A 23,593-nucleotide genomic window follows, 5' to 3' on the forward strand; every position below is an offset into this window, starting at 1 on the left:
TATTTCAGAGAGTAGTAGAATGGAGTGGTAAGTATGTAAATAATGAATTTTCTCATTCTCTGAGAAAAGTCTAAAGAGTTGGCAAATCAGATATATACATACTGTGCAAAGCATGTACTATTATGTTTCCACCAAAATTTTTATTCCTGGGACTTCAAATAATTCTTCCCAAAGTCAAAACTCATCCCTATATGGATTTACTCCTATAGATGAATGAATAGAGCTTTTTTCCATTTTCTATGGCTCCCATACATAAGTACTTCATATAGAGACTGGCTAAGAAATCTGATTCAACAGCTGAAATGGTATAAGAAATAGAAAATCTGGGGTAGAAAAGAGTCCATACTCCAAAGAAGAAATAATTACAATGAAATATGTAGATCTTGTTGTATTTGATGTTACCAATGCCTTAAAAAAACACACAAAAGGCATTATGTTACATGTTTTTCTTGACAGATAGATAATTCTTCCATTTGTGTTTTATTCATCAAAACCACAACTCTAATGCACCATACCTTGGAAGGTATTTAAAATGAAACCTAGCTTTGTGAATACAAAATTCCAAGTTAGACTAGTGGACGACAGATGACATTTTTTGTAACGATGTAGTAAGGTACAAAGAGGAGAATAGCTGGAGATCTTTAAAAAGTAAGATTTATCTCTGAGGGCTGAGAGCACCAAAACATTGTTTTAACTAAGAGATCATGAGAATACACTGTGGACATTCAGGAGGGAATTGTATAATACCCAAATGTCATTCTAGGAAAGCACTTGGGTTTTTTCCCCCACTTATAATAATTTAGCTGCCACTGTATTCATTTAAAATAAAGTCTCTCTTAGGCTTATTAGACAGGCTATATGTTCTCTCCATTTCCCAAATTAACATGTCCCCCCAGAATCTCCTAATGTACCATCTACCCTCATTGCTAAAACCAGAAATCTGGCTCCATTTTAAGCCCTTCAGTTCCATTTCTTCCAGCATCCAATTCAGTCTAGATATTTCCTTACTCTTTCTCCAAACTTTGTACTGCTTTCCATTCTTAATGTTATTATCTTAATTATGTCTTACAGCCTATTAACTGGTCTCTCAGCCTCCAGTCTTTCCTACTCCAAACTTTCCTCTATTAATCTATACTAATATCGGAGTGACTTTTTATTTTTTCCAAGAATTTAATAATATTGGGTTTTTTTACACAAGAAGTAAACTTTAAAGTTTTGATTTTAAGGGTGATTTTAAAAAAAACTATCTGTTCATGTTATTTCCCTGTTTGAGACACAAGGAACTGAGTGCTGTTTACCTTTTCATTTCTTTTCACTACCCACCCCTCCCCACTATATGTCCCAGACAGGAGAACTTACTTTTTGGCAGATGCCCAAAGCACAATGATATATTCTCCCTTCTAGACCTTATGAATATGCTGCTTGCTTTGGTCAACTCCTACGGATTACTCCCCTGCCTGTCTGGAAAAATCCTATCGATCCCAGTCTAAATAAATATCGTCTTGTGCCTTATCATAGCACCCTGTATATAATTCTATTTCATCACATTGTAATTCCTTGTCTGCTCTTCCAATCTGGCTATAAGCTTCTAGAGCTATACTGTCCATTTTGGTATCTGCTAGTAACACATGTGGCCTTTTAATTTTACAAATTATATAAAATTCACATTCAGTTCCTCAGACACACTAGCTATGTGTCCTGTGCTCAGCAGTCACATGTGCCTAGTGGCTACTGGACAGTGCAGATCTAGAATATTCCCACTTTGCAGAAAGGTCTATTGCACAGCACTGAAGGCAGAGACTTAATCTACTTTAACATAGTTCTGGCCCTCAAGTAAGTGCTCAATAGCACTTAGTTATGGAATTAATAAATACATAAATAAACAAAAGTAAAAGGAAATTTGCAAAGTTAATGTCTGGCAAATTTTGCCTGCCACTATGGCTTGCTGAGGACCACTTACGTCTTCTCTACCAACCCACCTCCCCAACTCCCAAGGCCAGTGCTTCTAGCTGCTCTGGAGCACAGCCTCATTAAAGAAGATGCCTAAATGCTGGGATTGGTTTGCGGTTAGGTACTACATTTGCATTTAGGGTTAGAAATCCATATTGGTCCATGACCCTACACCTGCTTTGACTTTCTTTTCATAGGTAAGTCAGGTCAAATTCATGTTTCTTCAGATGACAAAAAGACTCTCTAATCCTTCCTGATTTAGAGATTCATACACACAGTGTACAGGAAGTAGATCAGAATCTTAAGTTGCAGCTTACAATTTTAAATTGCTCACCCTACAGTTTTAACTGTTAAGGAGACAAATCTCTCTGTTGGCACTTCAGGTGTGTTTAGTGGGGATGCAGGCACTAGCTGTGTCAAACTAAATGATTCCTACGCTATCTTCCAACAGTTAGGAAAATTCTAATGCAAGAGGAAAGCATTCATATATGTAGGTTAGCAGTACAATGGCTTATAATGCCAACAGTTTAACTTACAATTTTCAACTGTCTTATAACATGCATACCTACTTTTACATGTTATTCCTCTTTTCCAATAATAATTTTAGGCAGATGATACTTTAGTAGAGTGAGAATGCTTTTATGGACTAACATTAAGTGAGTCACTGAAACCCACAGAATTTTAATTACCTAAAGTGGGAACATAAGAACTTCATTTAGACGCTTATTTCAAAAGACATTTCAACATATTCCACCTCGTCAACAGCAGCTTTCCAGCTGAGCACTGTATCAGATTAGGAGGCCACATGACACTCGGAATATACTCTCTACCATTAGAGATACAGTCTGCTTCAGGTGCTGATGCTGAACAGCAGCATTACAATTTCAGTCTTCTTAATTTCCTTCTCCCAATTCCTTTTAGGCAACCTTAAAGTAGAAAGGTCTCATATAACTTTCAGATAAACATACATAAATATTTCCATTTTACTGAATTGCATAACTGCCTCCCTCGATTCACATCAATGGAACTGATTTTCCAACTCTGAGTGGTTAAAATATATTTAGGTGAGCAAAACACAGTCTCAAGACGACTTGTTACTCTTTCAGCACAAATGCTGATCTTCATATGTATATGAATATATATTCAAACATATATAAGATAAAATACATTTCTACAAAATAAAATTCTATAAACTACATCTTACTGTTAAAATAAGATTAAATTATTCTGAAAATGTCCAGAGAACCCATCAGAAAATGCTTAAGTTGTGGAGGCCTCAAAGATGGTTATTTAATGTTAATATCAGAAGAAAAACACCTCAGAATTGTAAACAATAAGTCAAATTTATCTTCAGAATTGTGTTAGCTATAGGATGAAAAAGTCACGTCATCTCCGCAGTGAACTTCACTTTAGCAAAAGAGTAAACATATTTCCTCCACATCAGCTGCAATCAAGGCATTAGCAGTATGCCACGATTGATTATCCCGGGACCCGTTGCTGAGAAATGGATGTGTAGCACAGGTTTTTATCACTATAGTCTGCAAAAAGCAAGTCTCTTGCTTAGATATCCTAGTTGTAATAAGTGACATTATTAGGTAGTTCTTCTAGTTAAATGACATAAGGATTTAGTGTATCAGCAGCTTATAATAAACAAGCCCTTTCAATCTGATGATTCCTTTCCCTCCACATAAGTACTTTTTGTGTTTATAATACAAGTGGTAATAGAAGACCATATGGTTGTGACTTTTAGCTAAAGTAAATGACATTTAAACAAACAGAAAAACAGCATTAAGATATTCAAGGATTTGAACTATGACCTAAATACACAGTACACAGTAAGGGGCTATTAGTGTTAACTTTATACAGTGACCATTTTCTAACACTGTCCAAATAGTGAGTTTTTCAGTTTGCTGATCAGTTTTTCAGAAATATTTTCCAATACACTGTAAAACAGCTTTATCACTGGCATATTACCCCATTTACAACTTCTCCTTTTAAAAACAGTATCCCACCAATATATCCTGAGAACATTTAATCAGTTCTTTCTGAAATATAAAATTGTTTTCTATTGCTTACATCTCTCTCAATAACAATAATGATGTTGTTATTAACATATACATAATTTTTTTTAAAGGCAAGAAATACTACATTCCTTAGTCACCTAACAGACTACTGTTTGGTGAACATTTCACCTTTTGTGTATAACACTGGGATCTGTGGTAGCAAGAACGAAAAAGTTTTAAATAGCCTTATATTTTGATAGGTTAATAATAGATTAAAACATAATTTTTCTAATAAGTATAGATATGTTTGCTTTAACAAAAATAAAAGATTGTGATGCTCTAATTACAGGAATATACTGAAATCCCCATAATCACAGATCTATTAATATGTCCATTTAATACAGTGGCTGCTATGGTTGAGAAACTATAAAGTTTTAATTACATGAAAGATTTAAAAATGATTCATAATATAGTGAACAGCCAATGCAAAGCAGAAGTTTACACTTAAAGCAACAATTTACCAATTACAGGTAACAACTTCACCCATCGTTAATCTGCCAACCAGTAAAAGGATCAAAAGAACAGAATACTTATATAGTAGTTAATACGTGCAAAAAGCACACGAAATGTGTGCTTTTTCTACTGAAATGTAGAAAACTGTCGTGACCATACGGCCTAATTAGCAGGCACTGCACGTTGCTAGGGCAATTTAGTTTTTACCTAATGAAACTACCACAGCATTTCTGGGGCAACAAACCTTTCCTTAGAAGGTCCAGGGTACCTCATCTACCATTCCTTTAGAAGACTTAGTCTAGACCACATTCAGAGTATTCCACACCAATAAGTCAATTCAGAGCCAGGTGAATTTTTAGTTTGCTTAATAAAAGGGCTGAAAAATGTCACTGATTCCAAAAGTAAGTCACTTGGGGAAAGAAACATTTAATCGGCACTCTGCTGTCCTGCTACAAAGTAACAAGGACATCCTAATATTTTCTACAACTTTCATCTGGAATCATGGAAGGTGGTCAGGTAGCCTGTGGAACTAGCTTAGCTTTCAAAACATCTATGAAGACTACAATAACCACAGATTGCCAGTTTCTCAGTATTATATGGTTTACTGAGCTACAGGAACACCTACCTTACCTGAAAAATAGTAACAACATGCACTTAGGAGCAAGTTTGCAGCAGAAACTAAAGGAAATTGAGGAGTAGAACAGAAATTAGAAGAAAACATGGTTGGACCCTAAACATATACACGTTTGTCCACCCTTCAAGTATTTTTAAAGTACCTACCAGATGTTCTATCAAAGTTCATGTGCTAGGAAATCAGCTGTGGTCAAAACAAATCTTTGCCATGAAAAACCTTATATTCTAAAGCAAGAGTCAGCAAACTTCTTCTGTAAAGGGCAGATAGTAAACAGCCTAAGCTTTGCAGGCCATATCGTCTCTGTTACAACTACTCAACTCTGCTCTTGCAGTGAAAGCAGCCACAGACAATATGTAGACAAATGAGAGTGCCTGTATTCTAATTAGACCTTTAACCACAAGTACAGGCAGCAGGAAGAATGATCTTACAGGGTCTCCAGGATATTGTAAGGCCTAGACTTTTCTTATGAGTGAAATGTGAGGTCACTTGGGTCTTTGAGGAAAAGACTAACATTATTACACTTAACAAGCACCATTATTAAAAAGGATCATTTCAGAGTCTGTGTAGAGAATAATCAGTGATGGTGTAGGGAGGCAAGAAAATGGGAAAGGTAAAAGCAGAAAGCAGTCTGAAGTTATTCCAAGAAAACAAGATATGAATTTGTCTTACACCCCAATAGTAGCAGCATTTGCTAAATGCTTCTACTTCCAACTAAATTATTTTTGGCAAATTAGTGGCTTTTAACTTCAAACTCAGGAATTCCTGTAGTATGGAAAGGCAAGTTATTCAAGATGTTTGAGCTGAGTATAATATGTTTCTTTTCAAAGTCACAAATTAAGCTCATATCCTAGTAGCCAATGCTCAGCCCATAACCCAAGAAAAGCATTTTTGGCCTCAACACCACTGAAATGAGCAAAACCCACTCCAACAGTACCTGATAGGGACTGCTCAGTTTCCAAAAGCTTAATGCAAAAAATAAATCATGGTTTGTAAGTGTTGCTGCCACATGGACTTTTAGAACTCTGGAATGAATAAAATGGTTCCACATCACTTAACCAATGATCTGTTTATATTCGTTTTTGCCAACTTACGAACAATGCTATTTCTTTCATATGCTAAACTCTAAGTTGTAGGTTCCAAATGACAATTTTGGTGTTTTGCTTTCTGAAGCACCTACTTAGGAGAATTTTTTTTTTTTTTTTGCCTGGAATTCACAACATATTTAATATTCATCATCTTTACCAAGCAACTCAATCAAGATCTGAATAGCAATGTCTTCATCATAAACAACAATGATTTTTCTAAGAGGTTACATAGGTAAGGGAAAGAAACCCATCTCATAATATACAGCACCAGTGTGCCACAGAGATAGCTGAAAAAGGAACACTCTAGAGGGGGAGATCCTGCAAAGGTTTGGATATCTCTTCAGAGTGCTCCAAACTTGGATGAATTTTTGTTATAAATCACCTTGATTAATGGAACACATTTGCTAAAGTGGTTCTGTAATAACTATACAATTCTACTTGCTTGAAAAGCCCAGCTTAGAAAAACTGGTGGAGGCAGGGAAGCCTTCAAAAAAATCAGTGGCAGGGGCGTCTGGGTGGCTCAGTTGGTTAAGCATCCGGCTTCAGCTCCGGTCATGATCTCAACAGTCTGTGAGTTCGAGCCCCGCGATGGGCTCTGTGCTGACCGCTCGGAGCCTGGAGCCTGCTTCGGATTCTGTGTCTCCCATTTGCACTCTGTCTCTCAAAAATAAATAACCATTAAAAAAAAAAAAAAAAAAAAGATTTAAAAAAAAAATCAGTGGCTTCTCTTTCAGGACCAATATTCCAATATTGCCCCTGATCAAAAATAGTCCCCTTTCTTTTTTAAAAAAAATATTGAAGACAAATACATTTAAGGGAAGTACAATTTGATAAGAGTATAATAATAATCAGTAGAAGATATTTTGGGAGAAGTAGTAGTAGCATGGTAAGGAGTACAATTTTCGATGCAGCCAGGGGATGTGTTTGAATTCCAACTGTCTCTCACTATTTGAAACTGGGCGATCTATTTAACCTCCCTGTTGTCCAGTTTTCTCATCTGTCAAATACTACTACTACCTATCTTATTGGGTTGCTGTTTAGCTGATTAAATAAATTAAGCCTTGTAAAGAGTTTCAACAGTATCTGGTACAGAGTAAATACATAATAAGTGTTAGCTAATAGTACTACAATTATGTCTGTCACTTATAAATGTCAAACCAAAGTGAACAAAATATACCTAGAACAATATGGCAGCGTCCTCTAATTTACCGATTCATAGACAATAAAAATTCGATGAATGTATTTCCTTATACAGAATATTCAAAAAATTTACATCTTACAGTGCTCTGATTATTTGCTCAGATTACTTAGCAAAGATCTAATCCCCTGATGTTCTTCCTCTAATAACTCTTAAGAAGAAAACACCAACAATTGTATGATGTTTAAGTACACAGAGAGTAGATGCCATCATGTATATGTTTTGTTCTTCTGTCTACTGGCAAAATTATTTCTGGTCTCAAGTATATGCTTGTTGCTAAAACAACTTAAAGGTGACTAGAATGTTTATGAAATGTTAACACTCACATGAAGATGAAACATTATGCAAAATTCTGACATTTTTAAATGAAGTATAAAAGGATACAAAGTCCATGATGAAGGTCATAGAAAAAAATAGGTTATCTGATAATACACTATCATCTTCAACATTATTATCACTATCAGCTAACAATCACTACTATGTTTAGCATTATGGTAATAAACATCAAAAACATTTGCACTGCTGAATCATAGTGCATTATGGGTGGTACATAAATAATAGATTTAATAATCTACTGATCAAACTTACAAGGCAATCAAAGGCTATTATAGTTAAAAATAAATACACAATGACCAAGACAATTTAACTCTTAATTATTTTTTTATATTGGGAATGAAGATAGTTAACAGTAAAGTTAGTCAACACCTGTAACAACTACATCGATAATTTGAGGGTGACACAGAGTATTTTTAAGAAAGTAAAAAATTAAGTTATAACACTAAAGTAAGAAAAGCACATGTTCAGTAAAGAAAAGACCACCCTCCCCTGCCATAAGCTCTGTCACAGCAGCTGGGTGATTGGTGAGAGGAGCTATCATTACACCTGCTCCTCACTCTTCCATTCTGCTGCTCTTGCTCTCTTTTTCTAACTGGATAACCAAGTTGATTAGACTAAGGCATATACAATTTCTATTCTAAAAATTTAAATCAGATTTAAAAAGACTAAACTACAGACTTTGATTTTACCAGATTTGCCACTAACAAGTCAGTGGAAAAATTTTCTAAGCCAGGATCCTAGATGCGATTTAGCTGGCATTTCTCCTTTGTCTTCTCCAATCGATGACAATTCTTGTCTTTCATGACTTTGACATTTATATATATATATATTTTAAACGTCTATTTATTTATTTTTGATGGAGAGAGACAGAGCATGAGCAGGGGAGGGGCAGAGAGAAAGGGAGACACAGAATCTGAAGCAGGCTCCAGGCTCTGAGCTGTCAGCATAGAGCCCAATGCGGGCTTCAACCCACGAACCATGAGATCATGACCTGAGCCAAAGTCGGATGCTTAACCGACTGAGCCACCCAGGTGTCCCATGACTTTGACATTTTTTTTTTTTTTTTAATTTTTAACGTTTATTTATTTTTGAGACAGAGAGAGACAGAGCATGAACGGGGGAGGGGCAGAGAGAGAGGGAGACACAGAATCAGAAGCAGGCTCCAGGCTCTGAGCCATCAGCCCAGAGCCCGACGCGGGGCTCGAACTCACAGACCGTGAGATCGTGACCTGAGCTGAAGTCGGACGCTTAACCGACTGAGCCACCCAGGCGCCCCGACATTTTTTAAGAGTATTAGTCAGTTATGTTGCAGAATGACACTCAGGGTTTGTCTGATGCTTTCTCATGATTAGGCAGAGGTTACACTTTCTTCTGCAAAAATATCACAAAAGTGATGCGCCCTTCTCAGTGCTTCACTTCAGGAACTACATTATGTTGATATGTCCTTTTATTGGTGAAGTTAACCTTGATCACTCAATTAAGTGGTGCCTTCCAGTTTCACCTCTACGAGCTACTATTTGTCCCTTTGTAATAAATGTCTTGAAGGAGATACTTTGAGACTATGCAAATAAGTTATTTTTCTCGAACTTTTGCCCAATATTTTAACATTCATTGGTCTATCATGCCTGCAACAATTATTATTGAGGTATTTATGTAGGGCTTTAAAGGGAACTAAAATATATAAAATATAATGGCCAAGTTGTTCTTAATACATATATTTTTTAAAATGTTTGCTTATTTTTGAGAGAGAGTGCAAGTGGGGGAGGGACAGAGAGAGAGGGGTACAGAGGAACCGGAGGGGGCTCTTTGCTGACAGCAGAGAGCCCAATGCAGGGCTTGAACCCATGAACCATGAGATCATGATCTGAGCCAAAGTCAGATGTTCAACCAACTGAGCCACCCAGGCGTCCCTTGATACAAACATATTTAAATTCTACTTAATGCAGCATTTTAACTTATACTCAAAATATGAAAAAAAAGTTATTTTCTTTTGTCAGTGTGTTCAGTTAATGCTAATCAATGAATAACATAATTAAAATGTTACTTACATAACTATGGCTTTTAAAGAAATCTGATGGACTATTGGTGAGGATTTTGTCTCCTTCCAAACCAATTACTCTTTTACAAATGTTTGATTTTGGATCACTTGGGCTTTTTGCAATCACAATGTCACCTCTGAGGGGAAAAAAAAGTCAAAGAAAGGTCAGTGTTATTTATTAAGCATAAACACATGGACGGACCCTTACAACTTAAATCCAACACTGTTTATCCTCTCACATACTGACCCTCTCATACATTTACCAGCTTTGTGATTGTTTTATGGGTCAGAATACAACAAGAGTAGTGGAAGCTCTTAGAAGATTTTAAAATTTCTGGTAATTCCGTAAGAATTACCTTCTTACACTGTACCTACTATATATTACTTCCATATCCAAATTTTTAGAACCAAAACTATGTAAAAGCAATTCCACGTAAGTATCACCAATTAACTACGTTAATTTTACTGGCCAGCCGGTAGTATTGACTCTAGAGCACATAAAAATATAGAAATAGCAGAAATATTTCCCTAGAGCTCAAAGAACTGAGGAATTACAATATATATAAACAACCCAGATAATTTACAGTATAGTCAGACTTATTTTTGAGGGATAATATCAGAAGATACAACCAAATAAAATGCTAAAAGCTGCCCAAACACATACTACAAAAAATAAATTGGAGTACCAAACATATATAACCAATATGGGTATGATTACTTATCAAAGGCATGATTCATGGAAGAAATAACAATATATATGTGTTAGAAAAATAAGAAAGATCTTTAAAAGTGGAAATGAAGGAGACAAAATGGAGGAAGGAGACAAAATGGAGGAAGGAGACAAAATAAGGCTAACACCCCCACCAAACAGAACACAATTCTCTTTCTGCAAAAAATTAGTAGTAAGTGAATTCTGTTGACTAACCCACATATTTGAAAGGATTTAATATATTTACTTATTGTTTGTACACAGGTGCGGAAATAATTTGATGTTAGTTATAATAAAAGGTGCACATATCAAAACAGTAAAAGCTATAAAAATAAAGGGAAGATGATAGTCAAATCAGAAACCTAGTTATTGTTATATACATAAGTATTAATACGAGTTCTAAACTTTTTGGTAGCCAAGTCAAAAATGAAATTCTGATTAATTACACTGGAATCATTAGCTAACAAAAATAAAGTTTAGTTTGGGAGGTAAGACAAAATTGTCTTAAATAACCAAATCAAAGAGGAATGAATATACAGGAAGGATTCTTATGTAAGGTTATAAAAGACGCCTTCTTCATCAGAAATTTTACAGTAATAGTATTCACTGGAACAATAATTTCTTGGAGTTGAAAGCTATTAAAATACTAAATTCTAGAGGCGCCTGGATGGCTCAGTCAGTCAAGCATCCAACTCCTGATTTCAGCTCAGGTCATAATCCCAGGGTCACAAGATTGAGCCTTGCGTCAGGCCCCACGCTGAGTATGGAGCCTGCTTAAGATTCTTTATCTCTCCCTCTGCCCCTCTCCCCACCCTTGTACTCTCTCTCTCTCAAAAAATAAATAAAAATAAAACATTAAATTCTATAATTTGCAGGTAATATAAGGCTGCCCTTTCTCTGAAATGGGAAAAACTAGTCTCTTTTCAACCAACTGGAACCATACCAATGGAACTTTCAGATGAATAAGTTTGCAAAGATTGTAACATACTAAACAAAGTTGATTTTGGCTAGCTTTGGGGAAATAAAATGTTTTCTGTGGATGTTTTATTCAGTTTACGTTTTAAAAAAAAATAATCAATATGACCCTTAAATTCTGTACTTGAATGGCAACATAAAAATCATAATTCAGTCAAGGTGTTTTTACAGAAACCAATATTAATGCAGATTATACTTTTGGTGGTCTAACTATAGAGCTTACAAAATAATTTTTCCTTGGATTCTCAACTCTTTCAAATAGGATGTTTAAAGGAACTTAATAGAAGTAAGGTTTAAATTTTCCTTTCACATTTATAGTTATAAACATCCTGATTAACCTACTAAATTGTAAGCTTTTGAAAAAGACCAATATTTTATTCATCTTAACATTCTCTATAATATACTGCATATGTTATAAGTTAGGTGCTCATTAACTATTTGGTGAAAGAATAAATAGTAATAAGAGACTGTGATTATTATAAATATGAGTGTTCTGTGCATTTAACTGAAAAGAGATTCATGTGCTTTAAATACTAGTTATGCAGACTTTTATTTTGCCTAAACGGATGGCTATTCTAGCTTTAGAAACAGGCAGCTAGCTGAAGGATCTCTTGCCAAGTGTCCGAGATTCCCCTAAAATCTCAGAGTTCTGTGCTGTAGGTAAAAGGAATACTCAGGAGAGTAATATTTTTAAAGTTGAAGTTACCAACCAACTCCCTTGGTTATAAAAGTTATTTGGTATATCTCATATAAATGCCAGATTTTGAGCTGCCCTTTAACCTAATGGGCCTCTTGAATGAACAGAATACAAAATGAAACCTCCAAAGAATCTTAATTAACTTACTGAATGTAGTTATTTGTATTACCCATCTGAATGCAAAGAGTATCTATTAAAAAAAAGATAATATTGAGCTATTCATTCAAAATCTATTTAGCCAACAAGTTCAGCTTCTTGTTAAAGATGCTCAAGGACTAGGAGAGTAAAATCATCTCATTAGCATGGAAAACAGCAGTTTATCTTCATGCTACAGTGATGCTAGGTCTCTAATTAATCCAAAGACTGTATGAAGTGCTTTGGATATAAGGTAAAAAGGAAAGAAAGCTAGAACACAACCCCTGTAATGCAAGTCTTATTTTATAATCCCATATCTATCAATTTGGTATCTTAAAGTTGTTATGAGTAAAAGATGTGAAGGAGAATTTAACCCAGACACCATAGTATAGAGCTTGACCAAGAGATAACTTCAAGTTCTGTACAGAATCTAAGATGGTAAAAGATCAGTAAATGTAAAGAATACTTTTACACTTACTCTTGATGATTTTTCAGTAATGTGAAACAGACTATAGAAAAGGCCAATAATGAAAGAGGAGTGCTTAAACCTTCTTATGCCATAAGCTAAATAACAACTCAAATGAGTCAAATTTGTAGTTTATGGAGAAGAAAAGCTAGTATTTATTTTTTAATAATTGTGAAAAACTAATGAACCCAAAATTTTAGGGAATCAGAGAAGTGCCCTTTAGAAAATACATTAAATTACTGGGGGCACCTGGGTAGCTCAGTCAGTTGAGCGTCCAACTTTGGGTCAGGTCATGATCTCATGGTTCATGAGTTCAAGCCCCGTGTTGTTGGCCTCTGTGCTGATAGCTCAGAGCCTGGAGCCTGCTTTACATTCTGTGTTTCCCTCTCTCTCTCTCTCTGCCCCTCCCCACTTGCGCTCTCTTTCTCTCTCTCTCTCTCTCAAAAATAAAAATTAAAAAGAAAAAAGAAAATACATTAAATTACTAATACCTGACATTCATTCAGAAGGAATAATACATAGTTAAGCAGAATAAACAGTATCATAGGACTGGAAACACCACTCAGAATAGGGTTTTTAAAAATTTAGTGGGAAACAGTATTTGTCAAGGAGTTTTTCAACCTAATTAACCAGGAGACTCATACTAGATGAGATTCCTGGTTCCCAGGTATATACAGTGCTATAGTCGAAGAATCATCAAGTGCTCATCATAAGCTATGAAGAATAAAACAGTCATCAAAAGAAATTCATTATTTCAAATATTTAAAAAGCAATCATTGGTTTGCATATGTAATGTAGCTCCTAAGTCCCTAGGTTCTTCACTCAAAACACTGTAGGGCCCTCTCTCCCCCCAAAAAAGTAAAGTGGGCTTGACTGTACATTATAAAATGGGCTGCTATTCTATTTTAGCCTCTAATGCAAGGAACAGTGACCCAGAAGACTGCATGTTTACAGAAACTATTAAATTTCTCAAACTGAGAGAAAATATTTGAATCAAAATTTTAACTAGATGGTCATTAATTTGGTTATTTACAGAAGAGTTTTTAAAAATAAAGTTAAGAAACTGCAGAAAAGACACAATGTGAATGCATGTTTTCACCATAACTTTAATGTATCTATGACAGAAATTTACCTTTGGATACCATAGAAATGTCGACTAAGATTTTCTGCAAAGACAACATCTGAATTTTGGATTGTAGGCTCCATTGATGGTCCAGAACACTGAAAAGAGAGGTAATTTTTTAATTTGAATGGAAACCCTTTTTTATATAACATAAATCATCTGAGCAGGCTTATAAGAAAGAAATTCAAACAAATGTTCTTCAAGCTTGGCTGATGATTCATAAGTTGGCACCTCCCAGGTAAGTTCAACTCTACAGAGTGGCCACCAAGTCTGGAAACACAGGTAAGTATATTAAAAATGGCTGAGTGAGAAAACATTATAACACGTGAATAACATATGTTTCCAAATTTTGACCATCCTGTATAATGTAAGCTCCATGAGGTCAGGGACCTTATCACTCACATTCCTAAGCTATATAATCAACACCAAAAACATGCTTTGGCATAAAGCTGATAGTCAATAAATATTTGTTGAATAAATGATTTATTTGCTTTCTTGCTATTATCAAATACCCAGTGCCTATGATGGTAATTTATTAAGTAGTATCATACTATTCTCAAAACGTTCATGCCTTGAGTTCTCTTCTAAGAGAATAGCTTACTCATTTGATGAGGCTGCAATTTGTATTTTCTACTGAAAAATAGTGGCATGATGAGATGCACTTTAAAGATGGTCTATTAGTATGAATTAAAACAATAATCTTCATGTATACCTGAGAACGGTAATAAAAGATCACTGCCACTTAAAATATCTAAATACACCAGTCTCCATTGACTTCATTTATGCGTAGATGAAACTTTTTACTCTAAACTTCTTACCGAGGCAGAAATGACAAAGAACAAAATGAAAGTTTATACATGCTATCTCTGTAGCCCACTGGAAGTACCAATGTAAATTTAAAAAATCAAAGAGGGGACTTCTAGTTAAATATGTTTATTTGCATTTCTCCAACTAAACTTGAGGTTGTAGGACTGTGAATCTGTTAAAACAACATACCACCAACAAAACTCACTCATTGGACATTCAATTCATTCCTTCATTTATATGACAAAAGATTAGTATGTTAACAGTTGGTAGATTTATGATGCAATATTAAGAAAAGGCTTGGTTGGGGGGGGTAGCCTTAATATTTTAATATTGACACAGGCAGAATAATCATTTATTTTAATGACAGTTAAGCACAACTGGTTAAGGACAGGAGTTTTGAAAAGTGGAGAATCTGTCTTGCGATTCCAAATCTACTTATTAACTATGGAACTTGGAGCAAGTTACTTAAGCTTACTGAGCCTCAGTTTTTTCTTATGTATGATGGATTTCTATCTAATACGTATCTCACAGAGTAGAAAAGATTAAATGAGTTAGTAAATATAAAACCTCAAACATCACTGGAACACAGTAAGTAGCATTCAATAAATGAAAACTATTATTATTAGATTATTAGTAGGGCCCCTCTCAGAAACAGAATACAGAACCTTATTTGAAGTAATGTTACTTAATTTTATATTAGTGCCAATTCCAACATTCTCTTACAACCCCAAATTTAGAAAGATTTTATGCTTTAATAGTCCCATTTTATTAAATAACTTCCATTAAAATAAAGAAAAAACACATTTTCCTTCATTAAAAAAGTATATATTTAAAATTATTATTTTCTTGTATGTAAAAACTTACCATGACAACACCACCAACATATTCAAAAGCACAATGAGCTATACAGCCATACTGGATAGTATAGCCAACAAGTCGAAAGGTTTTTCCCAGAACACCACGAAGCATAGTTCTATGCAGACTCTGCCACCATTGGCCTGATGGTAAATTTCAAAAAGTTTCATGATCAATACTATTTAAAAACACTTAAGAAATAGTTCTATTGTAAAATATTTACAATCAGTCAGAATGTAGTAAATACCTAATACAGTTTGGTGCAAAAAAGCAAGAGCTTATTTTCATTTGTCCTAATGCTATTTTAAATGACAAATTATGACACTTAATATTTTTATTTCTGAACAGAGATTATATTCAAATAATATCACTGGTTTATATATGAATTAGGTAACTAGTAGACTCTAAATTTGTCTCCTTTCATGCTTTGTTTCTTTTCTTGGTGTTAAGATAGATACCTAAGAAAAAATATTAACTCTTTCAAAGTACTAATAACAGTTTCCATATTGTTACCTGCTACACTGTATCAGTTCTTGCCTAACAGGATATAAAAGAGAAAGCACTAGAATAGGTATATGGAAATACAAGTATCACACTGATATTTTCATTAACTTGTGTGATCTTCAATGACTTATTTAACCACTCTGGGCCTGGAAATAATAATAACTCATAGGACAGTTCTGAGAATTGAATTCAATAACATGCCAAAGTGCTTTGTAAATTATAAAGTTATATTCAGTTATCAGCTATTAACTACTGATACAATGATCACATGAATACTATGAAACAACATAAAGACAATATATTTTTTTAAGCTACAAAAAAATTTTTTTAATGTTTATTTTTGAGAGAAAGAGAGAGAGAGAGAGACAGCGTGCAAGCAAGGGAGAGGCAGAGAGAGAGGGAGACACAGAATCTGAAGCAAACACCAGGCTCTGAGTTCTCAGCACAGAGCCCGACACAAGGCTCAAACTCACAAACCATGAGATCATGACCTGAGCTGAAATCAGACCCAACTGAATGAGCCACCAAGGCATCCCAAAGCTACAAAAATTTAAAAATATTATCCATCTAAAATATTCTTAGTATCTTTCCCTTCCTTTCTATTTACCTATTACAACTATTTCTTAACTAACGGCCTATGGTTTAGGCCTAGGCTACAATCATTGTTCTCAGATTAAATTTACTAAAACACATCAATAATATATAAGTAACATTTGCTCAATACTTACTACATGTCACACTTTACAAATTAACCTCTGTAGATATTATTATCATCATCACTTTATAGATAAAAAAAGGGAGCCTAAGTGTAGAGAACTTATATACTCAACATCACAAAGATGGAAAATGATAGAGTTAAGAACTTAATTATGTTACACTGACTCCTGTATTACTCTCCTGCTCCCATAACATCAATGGCTCTCTATCAGATGAAATACAGATTACTTAGACTCATTTTCAGGATCCATGACAGATGGCTCCCACCCTGTCCTCAGTTTCTAACCTGATCTTCCCTGATACTCCTACATGACCTGACTACTCAATTATACTGGTCTGTTCTTCAAGGAAACTTTGCCAGTAAACACTTATTTATGCCAACACCCATGCCTGGAGTATTTTTCATGATATCCATCATCTATCTAATGTGCAACTCTTCTCCAAATGCTCTCAACAGGCAAGATTTTCTTTCTCTTCAGGGTTCCCATGGGCCTTTTTATACACACACACACACACACACACACACACACACCACTGAGAGCACTATTTCTAAAGTTGATCTGTTTGAATTTGTATCCTGGTTCTACCATATTTTAGTTGTGTGACCTCCATGAGGTTATTATGCCTCTATAAAGCAGACTTAATATCAATACCTAAGAGAGTTAGTGATTACACGTGATCAGACACGTAGTCTGTAGCAGAGTATTTCAATAAATGCTAGTATGCTAGTTACTGTATCATTCACTTGGCAATCTACTCTATATACTCTATAACCTCCTAACATTAGTTGTATTTTCAAGTTTCTTATCTTTAAATAAGATAACAGAATTTTATAGCCTACAGCGTAGGGCTGTATCTTTTATTAGCGTTATATTACTTACTAGTGTTCATTCACCTATTAAACATTTACCATGCCTCCTCCTCTAACAAGTTTTCCTTGGCACCATCCCAAGAAATGTAACTCATGCTTTGTGTCACTCACCTTCCTTAGGCATACACTGATTATAATACTTACCACACTATACTGTTTATATCTTTCCCCTTATTATAGTACATTTGTTTATGTCTGCGGGTAGTGACTGTGTATTGTTCACCTTTGAATCCTCAGGTCCTACCAAAGAGGACAGTAAACAGAAGACTTATCTGAGGAAATTAATGAATGAATTTTGAATCCGATCTCCTCTACCATCCACATCTTCATCATTATAGAATAGTTAACAATGTTCAAAACGATTATCAGAAGACCACTGAGATTTTTGGTTAATGGAGAGACATGCAAATGCCAAAGAAATTGTCAGTAACATATTAAAAAGTCTTCTCATTAAATCATTGAGGTAATGTGAAAAATAACTCTTCCCATCAGGAGAAATAAGGAATCTGGCTTACAGTTATAACTGATGCACTTTAAAAAATAGCCATTTCTAGAGTTAAAAAAAGAAAAAGTGCTATTTAAAGATAAAAACACTCTATGACTGAAGCTCTATTAATTCAAACAGACTATGAAGAGGAAAAATGAAATACTAATAGAATACATTTTGTCTATAATATTAATTAGGTTGTCTGAGCACTACTTTGCTCCAAATATAAGATTAGGGAAAAGGGGATAAGTCTTGTAGCTTAGCTCTGAAAATTTGATTTATGATAAAAAGTCCTAAAAGTAGTGAAGTGTATATTACATTTTAAAATGAAAATAAAAATGGGCCTACCTGATATTAGAAAGGGGATGTATTATTAAACAAGAGGAAACATACGGCACTTACCAAAAAGCTATTGGTAATACAGGTGAAAGATGAAATTAGAGGGTAAATCACTTAGCAATCTACCAAAATTTAAATCATTTGGATTATGCAATAGAATCCACTTGGTTAAAAAACATACGCAAAAGTACTGAGACGCTGTAACTATACAGTGGTTCTGATTCACTGAGAAGGCTTGTTATTAACTCACATTCAGAAGTAATTGGGGCCATAAAGGCTTTTTTATGACTCAGACAATGCCCAACTCCAAATACAATGTTTGTAATGGAACTGTCTCATAAAATAATAAAATTAATAGATGAGAGTGATCCAAAGAAAGAAGTTAACAGACCCTGTTTCTTCCCTATAGGAATTAGCAACAGAATGGAGTCTGAAGTGTCTAAAATTACTTTGGATATTAGTCTATTAAGGGGAAAAAGAGCTATGAAGCTATTTCGAGAGAAATCTGAGGATAAAAGACTACGTGGCCTTGTATTTTAAAAGTGCACTGAAAAACACTGTTGAGGAATATTGAAATTGAGAATAAGAGCTGATGGATTTTTTAAAGAGTAATCTCAGAGCAGAAAGTGGCATTCATAAAAAACACAAATAAGCCACACACTGCTAGCACTCAGTAGCCTTTCTAGCAAAAAGGATTAAGACAGAGGTTCCAAATCTCTGCTTTACATAGTTACTTCAAAGGTCTATGTATCTATAAGTGAATACATGCTCTGGGTAACTTTTGCTTGTCCCTTCAGATTTACTCTCCACCCTTTTCCATGTGCCCTTGGAAAACTGACCTATATAAACTACATCAAGGCACTCCTGTACCCAGTAACTGAACTCCAGTAGGAAGTCAGAGGAAGGAAGAGTTATGTCTTTTCTTGCCTCCTTACCTGTGGACTCTTCTCAGCCTGGCTATGTTTGGACCAAAGGTCGCTGAATCTCCAAAGGCAAGTCTGCTATACAGTAATCTCTCTCCTAGGTTCCTATGACCCTTCCTTTACCTAGTCCCTTCGAGCTTAGGAATGAAAACAGATTGACTGATGCTGGTTCCTGTGCTATCCGTGGTGATTCACCCATACCCTGCACACACCTCTGTAATTAGTTTCTGTAAATAAACCTTCCTTACATTATCCAACTTTGAGTGTGTCAGCTGTTTTCCATAGGTGTCCTGGTGATACAATATACCTACCATTTGCTAAAATAACAACTCGGGGGGATGGGCTAAAAGGGTGATGGGCATTAAAGAAGGCACTTGTTGGGATGAGCACCGGGTGTTATATGTAAGTGATGAATCACTAAACTCTACTCCTGAAACCAATATTATCCTGTATGTTGACTAACTTCGATTTAAATTAAAAGAAGAATGTTAGCTTCCAAAAAAATAAATAAAATTATTAAAAAAAAAACCTCATCATGTAGAAGTTTACAATATTTGATGTCAATGAAGGAATTCTCATAAACAGGCATTTGTAAAACACTGCTGATGGGTATGCAAAATAGACAACCCCTAAAAAGAGGAATGTGGCTATCGTAATGGCATATACATTTTACTCTCTGACCAACCATCCCACTTTCAAGAATTACCCAGCTCCAAGATTCAAACACCATGTGCACAAGATTCTTTGTATTAGCATTATTGAAATAGCAAAAGCAGAAACAAACCAAATACACATCCATAGAAAACAGTTAACTAAATTACAGAACACCACACAAGGGAATTCTATACACCCATGGTGGTGGTGGGGGGGAGGGGAGGGGGCAGAGTTCTATGAGCTAATAATAAATGATTTCTAGGATAAACTGCTTTTTTAAAAAACCAAGGTACAAAAAAGTAAATAGAGTAATTTATCATTTCTGGAAAAAGGGAAAATAATTTTTTATCAAAGAGAAAGAAAATAATGAAAATGGTAACATTTATAAATGGAGTAGGTGAGAACAGTGTGAAAGGGATAAGGGTGAGTATACCTCTGTATACAGTTCTGAGGCAAATGCTTCATTTACATTGTTAAAAAAATAGAAGCAAAAAAAAAAAATGAAACAAGGGAATTGTAAAATTGAAAACAAGAAAAATAAGCCTGTCTGTATACTCAAAATGCTAACACTACCAAACAGAAAAACTAAGGTAAAAAAAAAATTTGCAAATGAAATCTTAAACTCTTAGTAGGTCTGTTGTTGTTGTTTCTTTTATGTGTATTTCAGATAGTACAAATGAGCAAACATTAAATTATTGGAAGCAAGATTCTCAATGTTAGAGAGAAAGAAGTGAGAAATATGGAATAAAGGGTTAGGAAGGTGTTGGCGGTATCAAAACAAAATTTTTAAATTTATTTATCCTGAGAGAGAGAGCACGTGTGAGTAGGGGAAGGGGTAGAGAGAAGGAGAGAGAGAATTCCAAGCAGGCTCCTCACTGCCAGCTCAACATAGGGCTCGAACTCACAAACCATGAGATCATGACCTAAACCAAAATCAATGATACGTAACCAAATGAGCAATCCTCATGTCCCAAAACAAACTTATTTAAATAAAGAAATGTGTGTGTGTGGTCTGTCTGCCTGCCTATATTAAATATCATCCTAGCTCGGAACACTGAAAAGACCACTAGAAAGAAGCAACGACACTGTAGTAGCAATGAGCACACTTAGCATGCAGATTTTTGGTCTCCAAATCATTCCCCAGTAGGAGAAACAGTTTAGGGCAGAACAATCTTGTGCCAGAAAGCAAGCATGTGCTCAAAGACAAATGGAGGCATAGGAACCACTTTAAAGGGTCTCTCACTGGCCAAATTTGGGATTAAAAAAAAAAAAAAAAAAAGTTAACGCAGATGATACATTAGATTTAAAATGAAATCTATTGAGTACATACTAATTTTTTTTTTAAATAGATGTATGTGTTGGAGATAAGAAAAGCTCTTTATCAAAAAATAGCAGCTAAGGGGCGCCTGGGTGACTCAGTCGGTTAAGCGGCCGACTTCGGCTCAGGTCATGATCTCGCGGTCCGTGAGTTCGAGCCCCGCATCGGGCTCTGTGCTGACAGCTCAGAGCCTGGAGCCTGTTTCAGATTCTGTGTCTCCCTCTCTCTGACCCTCCCCCATTCATGCTCTGTCTCTCTCTGTCTCAAAAATAAATAAACGTTAAAAAAAAAAATAGCAGCTAATAAATATAAAGGGAATTAATAGAACTACCACCAATATAATAATTGATTCAGGCAAGGGTCATTAATAGATGCTAAAAATTACTGGGTGAAAGGTTGTTGGTAAACAGGATATATGCAAAGTATTCAAGTAAATAATTTATTATTCACAAAATACCTTTACACAAAGAGATCTGGTAAACATCTTAACTGAGCAAATGTAGCTGCATAAATAAAAGTACAAACTGATTATTATGTAGCTTCCTGACACGATGCAAAGACAAGTACATCATCATGAGTGCACTTTTCTTGCCAAAAATGTGTAACCTAAATCTACTTATGAATAATCAGACATATCCATTCCATACATCCATTGTGGTCATTGTACAAGACAACAACTTGACCAATTAAAAAAATAGAAGTTTAATAAGAGAAAAAAAAATAAGAACACTACCATTTAAGTTACAATAAGGACATGATAATCAAATACTGTATGAAATCCTTAACTGGACCCTGGAATATTAGAAAGAAAAAAAAGCAATAAAAAATATTATGGGGATAACAAAAAATTTGAACATGGTTTGTAAATCAAATATATCATTGTTTCAATATTAAATTTCTTTTTTTAATTTTTAAAGTTTTATTTTCAGATAGACAAGAGAACACAGCAGGTTAGAGACAGAGAGAAGGGAGACAAAGAATCCCAAGCAGGCTCAGTTCTGTCAGTGCAGACAGAGCCTGAGTTGGGGCTCAAACTCACGAACCACGAGATCCTGACCTGAGCCAAAATCAAGAGTGGGACACACCACCCAGGTGCCCTCAGTGTCAAATTTCTTAACAATATCATGACTATGCAGGAGAATGATCTTGTTTGTAGGAGAGAAACACTGATTTAGACATGTTATGTGTATAACTTTCATATCGTTTACTTCTACTACTGAAACAGAGAAGATAAATACAGAGAAGTTTATACACAGACACACATATACACACATAAATATTTACATATACACACATACATGTATATGTATATATACAGAGGAACAGAGAAAACTAATGTAGCAAAATGTTCATTGTAAATCCAGATGGAGTGTAAATGAATGTGTACAGCACTATTTTTTTCTCCCAATTTTATTACAGAATATAACTTTTTGAAAAAGCACTTGGGGGAAAAGGATATCCTCACAGTCATTCAATCATTCAACAAATATTTACTGAGCTTCTGCGATATGCCAGATACCGCAAGCAGCCCTGGAAATACAATAGTGAACATGATGCCTGTCCTTGTATAGCTTATAGTTGATTGGGATTGATGTCACAAACATACAGAGTAAAGAAATAAACACATAAATATGTTAAATAATTTCTAAAAGAAAAACTAGGGTAAAGTGATAAAGACTGATGGGTGGGGCATATATTCTTTAGGATGAATTAGGAAAGATTTTTCCAAGGAAATACCACTAAAGTTGGGTTCTGAACAATAAGAAAATAACAATAATGGAAAGGACAGGAAGAATTTTATGGGCAGAAAAAATAGCATGCATGTGCTTTAAAAAAATAAAAGAAGGCTGGAGCACTATGTGGAGGACATAAAATGAGAATAAAGAGATAGGCAAGATTATTTACAGTCTTCCAGAATTTGGGATTTTATTCTAAGACTAATGGGAAGCCACTGAAGGATCTTAATTAAACAGAAGAGTAACATAATTTGATTTTCAATTTAGTATCACTCATTGTGATGTAGAGGAAGAACTGCAATGAGGGCAGAAATAAAAATGCTGGCAGGGCAGTTAGGCTGGACCAACTACAGTGTTGGCAGTGGAAATGGAGAGAAAGGAATGGATTGGAGAAATTTAAGAGGCAAAATAAATGGCAAGGAAAAAGAAAGAATCAGGATGACCCTCAAGTTTCTGGACTGAGTAACTGGGTAAATGGAGGTCTATCCACAGGGTTTTAGTCATACCCATATTTGGAACA

At 34.9% G+C, this 23,593-nt stretch overlaps 1 protein-coding gene across 7 annotated transcripts in view; it reads right to left on the minus strand.

The window, feature by feature from the left end:
• IMMP1L (inner mitochondrial membrane peptidase subunit 1) overlaps positions 1-23,593 on the minus strand; it is an 82,484-nt gene that overhangs the window by 11,254 nt on the left and 47,637 nt on the right. For all 7 annotated transcript variants that reach the window (XM_042904484.1, XM_042904482.1, XM_042904479.1 and 4 more), the window contains 3 exons: positions 15,534-15,667; positions 13,872-13,960; positions 9,768-9,894 (listed from right to left, as the gene is read on the minus strand). In XM_042904484.1, the coding sequence (XP_042760418.1) occupies positions 9,768-9,894; positions 13,872-13,960; positions 15,534-15,638 (321 nt within the window). In that variant the 5' untranslated portion in view covers positions 15,639-15,667. The remainder of the gene's footprint in view (positions 1-9,767; positions 9,895-13,871; positions 13,961-15,533; positions 15,668-23,593) is intronic.

The sequence above is a fragment of the Panthera leo genome, chromosome D1, assembly GCF_018350215.1.
Source record: "Panthera leo isolate Ple1 chromosome D1, P.leo_Ple1_pat1.1, whole genome shotgun sequence".
NCBI lineage: Eukaryota > Metazoa > Chordata > Mammalia > Carnivora > Felidae > Panthera > Panthera leo.